At 36.4% G+C, this 13195-nt stretch overlaps 1 protein-coding gene across 1 annotated transcript in view; it reads right to left on the bottom strand.

The window, feature by feature from the left end:
- Nucleotides 1-587: 587 nt before the first annotated feature.
- Gucy1a2 (guanylate cyclase 1 soluble subunit alpha 2) overlaps nucleotides 588-13195 on the bottom strand; it is a 320403-nt gene continuing 307795 nt past the window's right edge. The window contains exon 8 of the mRNA XM_059267262.1: nucleotides 588-1077. Coding sequence (XP_059123245.1) covers nucleotides 870-1077 — 208 coding nt within the window. The 3' untranslated portion in view covers nucleotides 588-869. The remainder of the gene's footprint in view (nucleotides 1078-13195) is intronic.

The raw sequence follows: 13195 nt of genomic DNA, 5'->3' as shown, positions 1-13195 counted from the left end.
TTAACTGATACACATTTGAAGATTACCAAGAGATCTTTACCAAATCTTAGTTACAGATATATCTGCTACTAGAAAATTCCATTTCCTCTGGACACCAAGCTACATTAAATAAATCTAAAAAGTGTGTTCACTAAGCAGATACGTGTTTTCTCAACAGCTGATATCCTTGGTTATATATACTCTCAATCCAAGCACTAATCTCTATAAATAAGTGAAACTATATTAGATTAGTAGGTTGACATCACATAATATTCCAACAATGCGACAGTACATTCTGAATATCTAATCATGTTGTGTGAAATGTAATTATCTATAAGAAGATATATATGTATATATTTATAAAAATAGGTAATATCCCTAAAATATTTTGTTGAGTTCTTCCTGCTTGGAAGTTTAATCACACTATCATGATTTATGTATGGAATGCCTATTCAGGAAAAGATAATTAGAGAATAATCCTTACCTACCAGTTGACTAAATGTAGGAATATATATTCAAAACTGGCTCTCAAAAGTGGTACAAATATATAGGAAGAGATACCTGCATGGGTGGTGAGCAAGAAAACACAGATGCTATTGACTGGTTACTTTTGAAAAGGGGCCTGTACCTGTAAATAAAATACATATGACCAGAAACACTCATATGGATGAATAAATCATATTTTCCCTCCCACTATCCAGTTTTCTTTCTTTCTTTTTTTTTTGGCAGCAGTTATTCACCATTTCAAGGATTATTGCATGACATTGACACAGAAACTGTACTATATGTTCTTACAGAGCATTGGAAGAGAAGCAATCCCTTCCTCCCGTCGTTGGGACCCATGTTCTGGGCTTGTGCTTTTTGGAGGAGTCTTTGATCCTCAGCAGGTCTCAGAGGCTTGTCTCCCGAAGGAACATCGTGCCAATATTGTAGGAAATCTTTTTTATTCTTGATGAAGACAGAGAAGGCTTTGGCGGCTTTGGACCAGTCCTTACCTCCAGGAAATAGCAGACCCCAGGGATTTCTTTTGGAAAATTGTCTGGAAGTTCTTCACGGGAACGAGGAATGAATGTGAAACTGTCCTCTCGTTTTAATAATCTAAAAAAATGTAAATAATGTGAATGAAACAATTGGAGAAATTAGACTAAATGAAAAGAAATTCTAAGTTTAGGAAGCTATTCTCCAACTATACCAAAGCTAACACCTTTGATATGACTGACACAGGTCTCAAATATTAGGAAGTGTTATGACATAGGATAGATTTCTCCACATGTTATAACAATAGTATAAAAGCCTACTTATGGTATTTAAAATATTTCTTCAAGTCTGATTTTTTTCTAAAGAGCAGTCTCTGAGAAATATTTGTTCAAATTTGATTTTTCCTAAATAAAAGCCTATTAAAGTCAAAACATGGGGCTTTGTTTCAAATTATAGGACCTAGTTTTTCTGTTTTGAAAATCTGCCTAAATTCTGGGATTTTATTTTTATATTTTTCAGACTCTCAATAAAATTGGCATATGTGTATTGTGTGTCTGACACATGAATCTAATATTTAGTATTGGCAAATTAATGACTTCAAGTTTCTGTGATATTTGGTAACTGATTTCTAACAAGACATGTTTTCCAATCAAATCGTGGTTAATGCTTTCTAGTCATACCCAGATACTTATTGTCAGAATAGGAACGTTGCAGGAAATTTTTTCTTTAAGCTTGTTGAATTCCATGAAAAGTTCTGTTTGATAACCATATCTGAAGAGACCATCCAGCAGTTCAATTTAATTCAACAATTCTTTACGAATGACTTGATATTGTTCAAGTATCTCCCCCACCCTACTCTTGCGAACACAGTCTAAGCACTTCACAGTTTTGTAAATAGAAATAAAAATAGAAAATTAAATAAGAATGAAAAAAAGCCCTCCACAAATAGTAAAAAAATACAGTGTATTAAAACAGAATAGATGTTGTAAGAAAACTTGATACAAAAAGAAAGAAACTCTAGAAGAGGAAAATATAAAAAGTGAGAGAACCATAAAGGATTTTGTACATGAGAGGTTATTTTAAGAAATGAAAAAACTAATGCAGTGAATATGTATGATAGATCTGAGGGTCAGAAACAAGGTTGTAAGCCGGACAAATGTGTTTCAGGCCATTAGATGGACAGTATTACAGAGTATGGTGGTTATGACCAGAGATCAGGACATATTTTTGAAATCACAAACAGTTTAGATTTTATCTAAAAGATACAGTGGAGGTAAAGTCATCATCTTTTTCATAATGGCTACATTTCTTCATAAATCAGGTTAGTGTAACTGCAGCCTCATAATATCATGTAGGAGATAAGAGGGAAAGGAATCATTTTCAAATGTCCCTATTAGGTAAAATTATTATATGAAAGTGACAGTTAACAATAATAATAATTATTACATTGTGAGCAGCCTATGGTTACTGCCATGATCCATAGTTGTAGCATTTTGCTGTAAAAGGATAAAAGAAGACTTTGAATATGCCTTAAAATGTAATGCAATTCATTTGGGATGTGAGGCTCATTCTAAGTTTTTAAAATTCTTTAAATAGCCTGTATTTATTTGGTTCACAGATATAATGAAAGCAAGGATGAACATATTCCTCTCTGCTAAGTTTGTGGGATATGCAAGACAGTTCAGAAGTAGTGTTTTGATCAAGGAAGCAGCAGGGGCAGTGTGGTCTGCTAACTATTAGTAAAGCTGAGCTGGATTAAAGCTAGCAAGACTACCTTGTAAGTAAGATAATTCTCCACCACAAAAAAGTAAAACTGAGGTGCAGTGGTGTCATTAATGACAACCAGAATGCTGCTTACTTCCTTTGCAATGGAACAGATGTTCACTTCTTTACAAGTAATATCTAATCAATTACTTCATAAATAATATATTTTAAAAACTCCTAACTACTTTAGGAGAAATTGTCTAGTTTAGCAGTGAATCCCAAAATAATTTTCCTAAACTCAAGTGGAGCAGGCATTGTTGTGTGGTATATCACTCAGGGACATCAATCAGTTTATACTGGTGTTATGCTTGCAGCAAAGACAGGCTTTGAACATAGGAAAATGGGGATACTATGAATAAGCTAGTAGAATTAATAGAAAGAAATAATCATAGGAATAAAGAGGCAATACCTGCAAATATATGATGCAAGGTATCTGACATCAAATAAAACATAAATATGTAGGATTAAGAAAGAGAAAAGGGACCCTTGGACCCATGCCTAGGACACAGCCAATTCCCCGGAATCCCCACCCAACTCTGTCCCAGTTGCAGGCCAGCAGGTAGGGCTCCTTCAAGAAGCCCCACCCCCTACTAAGACCCCCCACTGGACCCTGCAATCTACACACCCTGCCCCCATATACATCTGCCTGAGACACCAGCCACTTCCTGAGGCACGGAAAGCAAACCACCAGCCCTCATTGGACAAACAGCTCTCATTGGAACAAGAATATTCTCCTGAGACAGAGAATCCGCACCCCTTATTAGATCAAGAGTGGCTTTCTGACTGGACCAAGAGCCCTGATATGACCAAGATTGGCTCTGTGAGTCAGAGAATCAACTAGCTTCAGTTGAACCAAGAACAACTCCCTGAGACACAGAATGTGCCTGTTCCAATTAGACCAAGAGCTAAGATTGGACCCAGAGGGGCCCACTGAGACACAAACACAACAAACACAGAGTGGAACAATAGCAACTTGCTCAGACAGGCAATTCTTATACCTATTAGAGGAGGAGATGGGCAGATGTCAAGGCAAAAATACATACAACAACAAAAAGAGCAATATGGCATCACCAAAACCTAGCGCTCCTCCAACAGTAAGACTTGAACATCACAATGTAGAAGAAGCAGAAGAAAGTAACCTTAAGAATAGCATCATTAAGGTGCGAGAGGCCTTTCAAGAAAAAAATGAAAAATGAAATTGAGGAAAAAACAAACAAAAAATTGGAAGAAATCAATAAAAAATAGAGGAAAAGACAAATAAAAAATTGGAAGAAAATAATAAATCCCTCAAAGAAAGCCAAGAAAACCATGAAAAAGCAATTAAGCATGTGAGGGAAACAGTTCAGGACCTGAAAAGTGAAATAGAAACAATGAAGAAGACACAAATAGAGGGAATGCTGCAAATAGAAAATCTGAGTAAACAAACAGGAAACACAGATGCAAGCATAAACAACAGAATACAAGAGATGGTAAAGAGAATCTCTGGTGTAGACGATACAAGAGAGGAAATAGATTCGTCAGTAAAAGAAAATACCAAAGCCAAAAAAGTCATAACACAAAACATCCAGGAAATCTGGGAAACCATGAAAAAGCCATTTCTAAGAATAATAGAGATAGAAGAAGGAGAAGAATGCCATCTCAAAGGCACAGAAAATATATTCAACAAGATTATAGAAGAAAACCTTCCCAACTTATGGAAGGAAATACTATGAAGATACAAGAAGCCTATAGAACACCAAACAGACTAGACCCCCCCACAAGTCCCCTCACCACATAATAATTAAACAACTGAACCTTCAGAATAAAGAAGGAATATTAAGAGCAGCAAAGGAAAAAGGCCAAGTGACTTATAAAGGCAAACACATCAGAATAACACCCAATTTCTCAATGGAGACTTTCAAAGCCAGAAGGACCTGAAGAGATGTAATACAGACACTAAGAGACTATGGATACCAGCCTAGAATAATATTCCCAGCAAAACTTTAAATCTCTGTAGACAGAGTGAACAAGACATTCCAAGACAAAACCAGATTTAACCAATACCTATCCACAAATCCAGCCCTACAGAACACACTAGAAGGAAAATTTCAACCTAAGGAAGTCATATTCACCCACAAAAACACAGGCAATAGATAACTCCACAGCAGTAAATCCCAAAGAAGAGAAATACACACACACTACCACCAAAAAATAACAGGAACTAACAATCACTGGTCATTAATATCCCTTAATATCAATGGACTTAATTCACCTATAAAAAGATACAGGTTAACAGAATGGATACAAAAACAGGACCCAACTTTCTACTGCACACAAGAAACACATCTCAATTTGAAGATAGTCACTACCTTAGAATAAAAGGTTGGGAAAATTCTTACCAATCAAATGGTCTTAAGAAGCAAGCAGTGTAGCCATCCTAATATCCAACAAAATAGACTTCAAACTAAAATCAATCAAAAGAGATCAAGAAGGACATTATATACTCATCACAGGAAAGATCCACCAAGATGAAGTTTCAATTCTGAATATTTATGTCCCAAACACAAGGGCACACGCGTATGTAAAAGGAACATTACTAAAGCTTAAATCAAACATAAAACCCTACTTCAACACCCCACTCTCACCACTGGATAGGTCTGCCAAATCGAAACTTAATAGAGAAATAAGGGGCTTAACAGACGTTATGACTCAAATGGACCTAATCAACATCTACAGAACATTCCACCCTAACAAAAAAAGAATGTAGCTTCTTCTCAGTACCCCATGGAACCTTCTCTAAAATCAACCACACACTTGGCGACAAAGCAAATCTCAACAGACACAAAAAAATTGGAATAACCTCCTGTAATCTAAAAGACTGCCATAGCTTAAAGCTAAATTTCAAAAAAAAAATTACAGAAAGCCTACAATCACATGGAAAATGAGTAATGCTCAACTGAATCCAGAAAGAAATAAAGAAAGAAATTAAAGACTTCCTACAGACCAATGAAAACAAATATACTATATAACCAAACTTATGGGATACTATGAAAAGCAGTTCTAAGAGGAAAATTCATAGCACTAAATGCCCACATAAAGAAGTTGGAGAAATCTCACACTAGTGACTTAATAGCACACCTGAAAGCTCCAGAACAAGAAGAAGAAGCAAAGTCACCCTGGAGGAATAGACACCATGAAATAATCAAATTGAGAGCTGAGATCAATAAAATAGAATCAAAGAGAACAACACAAAGAATCAATGAAATAAAGAGTTGGTTCTTTGAGAAAATCAACAAGATAGACAAACCCTTAACCAGACTAACCAAAAGGCAAGGAGAGAGCATCCAAATTAGCAAAATCAGAAATGAAAAGGGAGACATAACAACTGACAATGAAGAAATCCAGAGAATCATCAGATTATACTTCAAAAACCTGTACGTCCCAAAATTGGAAAATATAAGAGAAATGGACAATTTTCTAGATAGGTACCACATACCTAAGTTAAATCAAGACCAGACAAACTTATAAAAAGACCAATAACCCCTAAGGAAATAGAAACAAAAGAAGCCGAGGACCAGATGGTTTCAACGCAGAATTTTACCAGATATTCAAAGCAGAGTTAATACCAATACTCTTAAAATTGTTCTGCACAATAGAAACAGAGGAAACAGTATCAAAGTCCTTCTATGAGGTTACAGTTACTCTGATTCCCAAGCCAAACAAAGATGCAACAAAGAAAGAGAATTACAGACCAATCTCCCTCATGAACATTGATGCAAAAATACTCAATAAAATGTTGCCAACAGACTCCAAGAACACATCAAAACAATTATCCACCATGATCAAGTAGGCTTCATCCCAGAAATGCAAGGTTGGTTCAACATATGAAAGTCTATCAATATATTACACCATATAAACAAACTGAAAGAAAAAAAAACCCACATGATCATCTCACTAGATGCTGAAAAGGCCTTTGACAAAATTCAACTCCCCTACATGATAAAGGTCTTGGAGAGATCAGGAATACAGGGAACGTACCTAAACATAATAAAGGCAATTTACAGCAAACCAACAGCTAACATCAAATTAAATGGAAAGAAACTCAAAGCAATTCCTCTAAAATTAAGAACAAGACAAGGCTGTCCACTCTCCCCATGTTTATTCAATATAGTACTTGAAGATCTAGGTAGAGCAATAAGACAACAAAAGGAGATCAAGGATATACAAATTGGAAAGGAAGAAGTCAAACTTTCACTACTTGCAGATGATATGATAGTATACATAAGTGACCCCAAAAACTTGACCAAGGAACTCTTACAGCTGATAAACACCTTCAGTAATGTGGTAGGATACAAGATTAACTCAAAAAAATCAGTAGCCCTCCTATATACAAATGACAAATGGGCTGAGAAAAAAATCAGAGAAATATTACCCTTTACAATAGCCACAAATAATATGAAATACCTTGGGGTTACTCTAACTAAGCAAGTTAAGGACCTTTATGACAAGAACTTTAAGTCTCTGAAGAAAGAAATTGAAGAAGATATCAGAAAATGGAAACATCTCCCATGCTCATGGATAGGAAGGATTAACGTAGTAAAGATGGCAATCTTATCAAAAGAAATCTACAGATTCAATGCAATCCCCATCAAAATCCCAACACAATTCTTCACATAACTGGAAAGAACAATACTCATTTTCATACGGAAAAACAAAAAAATCCAGGATAGCTAAAAGAATCCTGTACAATAAAGCAATCTCTGGAGGCATCACAATCCCTGACTTCTAGCTGTACTATAGAGCTACAATAATAAAAACAGCTTGGTACTGGCATAAAAACTGACATGTGGACCAATGGAACTGAACTAAAGACCCTGACATTAATCTGCATATGTATGAATACCTAATTTTTGACAATGAAGCCAAAACTGTACAGTGGAAAAAAGAAAGCTTCTTCAACAAATGGTGCTGGCACAACTAGATGTCAATATGCAGAAGATTGCAAATAGATCCATATCTGTCACCGTGCACAAAACTTAAGTCCAAGTGGATCAAAGATCTCAACATAAATCCAGTTACACTGAACCTGATAGAAGAGAAAGTAGTGAGTAGTCTTGAATGCATTGGCACTGGAGATCACTTCCTAAATATAACACCAGTAGCACAGACACCGAGAGCAACAATTAACAAATGGGATCTCCTGAAATTGAGAAGGTTTTGTAGAGCAAAGGACATGGTCAATAAGACAAAATTACAGCCTACAGAATGGGAAAAGATCTTCACCAACCCCACATCTGACAGAGGGCTGATATCTAAAACATATAAAGAACTCAAGAAACTAGACATCAAAATACCTAATAGTCCAATTAAAAATGGGCTATAGAGCTAAACAGAATTCTCAACAGAAGAATCTCAAATGACTGAAAGACACTTAAGGAATTGCTCAACATCCTCAGTCATCAGGAAAATGACTCTGAGTTACCATCTTACACCTGTAAGAATGGCTAAGATCAAAAACACTGAAGACAGCTTATGTTGGAGAGGATGTGGACCAAGGGGAACACTCCTTCTCTGTTGGTGGGAATGTAAACTTGGTATAGCCACTTAGGAAATCAGTATGGCGTTTTCTCAGAAAAATGAGAATCAGTCTCCCTCAAGACCCAGCTATACCACTTTTGGGCATATATCCAAGGAATGCTCAATCATATCACAAAGACACATGCTCAACTATGTTATCAGCATTATTCCTAAGAGCAAGAACCTGGAAACAGCCTAGATGCCCCCTAACTTAAGAATGGATAAAGGAAATGTACATATACACAATGGAGTACTACTCAGTAGAGAAAAACAATGACATCATGAGGTTTGCAGGCAAATAGATGGAACTAGAAAATATCATACTGAGTGGGGTAACCCAGACTCAGAAAGACAAACATGATATGTACTCACTCATAAGTGGATACTAGATGTAAAGCAAAAATAACCAGACTACAACTCACAGCTAGTAAAGAGGACTCTAGGAAAGACACAGGGATCACCCAGTGACAGAGAAATGGATGAGATATACATGAGCAAACTGGAGGTGAGGTGGGTAATGGAGGGCAAGGTTTGGGCAAAAGAGAGCTTAGGGGAGTGGGAGGTCCCAGCTGGATCAGGAACAGAATGGGAGAACAAGAAAAGAGATACCATGATAAATGAAGACGCTATGGGAATAGGAAGAAGCAGAGTACTAAAGAGGTCCCCAGAAATCCACAAGGATACCTCCACTATAAACTACTAGCAATGGTCAAGAGGTTGCCTGAGCTGACCTACTCTGGTGATCGGATGGTCAAACACCCTAACTGTCAGGATAGTACTCTCATCCTGTGACTGATGGAAGCAGATGCAGAGATCCATGTCCAAGCCCTCGGTGGAGCTCCAGGATTCCAATCGATGATAGAGAGGCGGGATCACATGAGCAAGATATTGAGACCATGATTGGAAAAACTACAGAGACAACTAGCCAAACTAGTGGAAACACATGAACTTTGAACCAATAGCTGAGGAACCCCCATGGAATTGGACTAGGCCCTGTGGATAAGTGAGACAGTTATTTAGATTGAATTGTTTAGGGGGCCCCCAGGCAGTGAGACCAGGACTTGTCCTTAGTGAATGAGCCAGCTTTTTGGAACCTAGTGCCTATGCTGAGATACTTTGCATAGCCTTGGTGCAGGGAGGAGGGGCTTGGACCTGCCTCAACTGAATGTACCAGGCTCTGCTGACTCCCCAGGGGAGACCTTGCCTTGGAGGAGGTGGGAATGGAGGGTGGTTTGGGGAGTAAGACTGGGGGGGGTGGGAGGAGGGAGGACAGGGGAATCAGGGGTTGATATGTAAAATGAATACAAAAATCTCTTAATAAAAAGAAAAACAAAACAGAAAAAAGAAACTAAAAAAAGAGATAAGTATGTGAATTTTAGAATAAGAATAGAAAACCACAATAAGATACGTGACTACCAACTGTAACATTCAACCATAACCTTCATCCTTTCAAAATGTCCTTAAAGCCCCAAATCAACAATTAGGGCCTGTGTCTATTTCTTTATCTCATCTATAGTTTGCATCAGTGTGTTCTTTATGTTTTGCTGTAATTAGTATATTCTGATAGTGAAAAACAAATGTGGGTTTTCTCTGAAGGTATTTATAAAATACTAAATGAAGAGGGCAACCACTGCTTCAGATAACAAGACTTTTAAATAATTCATTACATTTTGTCTGGGAGGTATCTCTTGGCAACACATTGCTCTCTTGACATTTTAAATAAGTCTCATATACTATGCTACAAATCACAGAGATAGCAGCTTTTGAAGAATCTTATCCTTGTCTAAGTAAACAATTTGGTATCAAAAAGTGAATACAATTTTAAATTACAAGAATGGAAGTGATGGCTTCCTGATTCTAGCTCCTATGCGAGCCAAGATTTAGAAGTCTTTGAACACTCTGGATGACTTACTGGGGCACCTGGTGAAGAAGTCAGTGGAAATGTTTCACACAGTGTGCCTGGCCATAATTATTTATGGTTTTGAGCCAATGATCAAATGTGTGTATGAGAATTAGGAATGTAAACTGATCACCACAGAGCCTCTGATCCCTCCTGAAATGCTAAATCTAGGTGCCTGGAATGGCTCTAAAACACTTCCTAACAATTCATTTCTTCAGCACCTCAGCAGTGATTGATAGGGAAACTAATATTCTACATAAATCTAAACTAATTCCCAGCTTATTGATAGACAAAGTGGGACTTTCAAAAACCCACGTAATAAGGATTTGGAAACCAAACATTCTTGTTTAGCTGCATATCACCATTACTCCTATCAACAGGCTTTTGTTTAATTTTAAGTTGATTTTTGAAATTTTTTGCTATATTGGATCAAGATATGATACAATGCTGTAGAAATGACACTGATTCTACCTCCCTCACATCTTGCTTTCATACCTTTTCTCCTAATTGCCCCATGTTTTATGCTCTATCTTACTTATAATCTTCCTTTGGAAAAGGGTTTGAAGCTTATATTGATATACATGGTCTGAAAGTAATTTAGTTTTAATACAAGATGCAGGGTATAATGCTCTAAAAAAATAGAGTCACAATGTGTAATCTTAGGTATCTTATTATTGCGTATACAACATCCCCCCAAATTGTAAGTAGCATACTTAACTTACAGCTAGAATGTCCATAGAGCAGAGGGAAGAATTTGGTTTTCATTTCCATATGCATTTCCCCTCAACTGTATATTTTTATTTATTTGCTAATTAAAGAACCCATTGTGACTACTTGCTGAATATACATCTCATAATGTTTCAAGACTGTGGAATGAAGAAAAGTGAGCAACTGTGCCGTTTTCAAGACTGCAAACTTAGAATCATGCAGTTTTCTGACCAGTGAGGTCAGCAGGAAGTCAGATATCAGGTAGTTGTAATTGCTTTCTATGAACTAATACCTGCTTACCTCTGATTATATCATGAAACAGAAACCAAATTAAAAGGACATTAGGAAAAACTTCGATTTTTTTGAATATGTCATTCTTTAAAACAGTTATCTCATTGGCTGGTTGACCTCATGGAGAAAAACATGAATCCAATTCTAAACATGAATGGAGGCCAGTGAGTGTGTGGAGATCCTCAGTGTATAAACTTTTGAAATGTTTCATGAAACTTGAATAATCTTTTGTTTATTTCAACAATTAGAAAAAATTGTGCAATATACAAGGCTAGAAGAAAATGACATTTCCCAAATGCCTTCAAAAAAAGTAATCAAACTTGTCTATCAACTACCAGCTCACTATAGATTATTGGGGAAGGTGAATACTAAGGATTAAACTGAGGGCCCTACACATGCTTAGTGACCTCTGTCATTGAGTTTTTGCCCCAGCCCTGTGCTTTGTGAGTTATAATCTTACTATATAGCCCAGGGTGGCCTTGAATTTACATCTTTCTAACTCTTCCTTTCAAGTGATTGGATTGCCAGCCAGCAACATCATGCCTGGCCATAACTACAGGAGGTGTTAAAGCCAAAGCAGGAGGCAGTACAGAGTATAGCTGGCATAATTGAGGACTAGAAAGAATATATGGATAGTGATCTTTTATATTATTTAATTGAAACATATCTACTTTATTCTACTTTATAGTTTATCAGTTAGATTAGACATTGAATTCTTGAAGAGGAATTATTTTCCCTTCAATATTTAATTGTTCAAAAGTCGGATATTACTCTGTTTATTAGCCCACTAGAGGTGAGTTTTCTTCTAAACACTCTCATCTTCAGTGTCTGTTTCTATATTATGGAAATTAATAACTCCGTGCCTCTACAGAATAGTGGCCGATAGTGAGCTCTTTTGAAGCTTTTGACATAGTAGGATACACCTCTGGTTTGGAGACTCTTGTTTGTTCTTTCATTATTTCTTGACCTTTTCCTCTGTTTCCTTGTTGTAGGTTTCTGCTTAGTAGGACGTTAGACTAGGTAAATTGATTCTTCAATTTGTTTTCCTTCCTTTATAATTAATTTCTCATTTTTAAACTGTATTTTCTGGAAGATTGCCTTCTTCACTACATACTGTGAGATTTCATGTATCATATTCATTTTTCAGGAGATTATTCTTACATGATTATTTCCTTTTCAATTATGCTGTACTTTTACTATCTTAAACCTATGAGAACATTAATCACCTTAAACATTCTTTTACGAAAAAAAAAAAAATTGAACAGTATCTGACTATTGAGTACTGATAGCCTTGGCTGGACTACTTATAGACCAGGCTGGTTTTGCAGTGTTGGCAACCTGTTAACTGAATGCTAGGATTAATGCCACCACACCTGCCTGGAAATCCTTCACAACTTTTTTTTTTAATATTTGTTGAGGTGTTATCATATCTTCCTTTTTTTCCCCATAAAATATTTTTTCATACAATATATTCCGATGACAGTTTCCCCCTTCCGCAACTCCTCCCAGATCCTTCTCCCCTTTCCTCCCACTCAGCGCCATGTTTTCTTTCTTATAGAGCCTGCACAGGTTCAAGTCAGCTCCTATCCCTAACAAAGAAGCTATCTTCAATTAGCGTCCATTTGCAAAGGGAAAATTAGTTTTCTCCAATGGAGTCTCCCTGGGAATATTAACTGCACTTAAAGGAAGGCCTAATGCCCAGAAGTAGATAGCCAACACAAAATTAACTCAAACGTTTTTTTGTAGTCTTTTTGTCTCATATTGCCTTGTTTGGAAATTTTTTGAGTTATTGGTCTTTTGCTTGTATATTATGGTTTTTGATTTTGTATTTTTATAGGTTTTATTTTTCTGTGTGGGTATGTGTTTCTTGTGTCTTTACAATTTTTTATTAATTAGTTTTTGTAGTAGTCGTTGTTTCTTGCTAGTTTGTTTTAGCTCCTTTCTTTCAAGTCAAAGTTATTGAAAAATAATGTTCATTTTTTTCATAAGAAATGGTTGTGTGAATAAACCAAGCATAAT

The sequence above is a fragment of the Peromyscus eremicus genome, chromosome 7, assembly GCF_949786415.1.
Source record: "Peromyscus eremicus chromosome 7, PerEre_H2_v1, whole genome shotgun sequence".
Lineage (NCBI taxonomy): Eukaryota > Metazoa > Chordata > Mammalia > Rodentia > Cricetidae > Peromyscus > Peromyscus eremicus.
The sequence above is the reverse complement of the archived record's forward strand: the minus strand, read 5'-3'. Positions and strand labels throughout refer to the sequence as shown.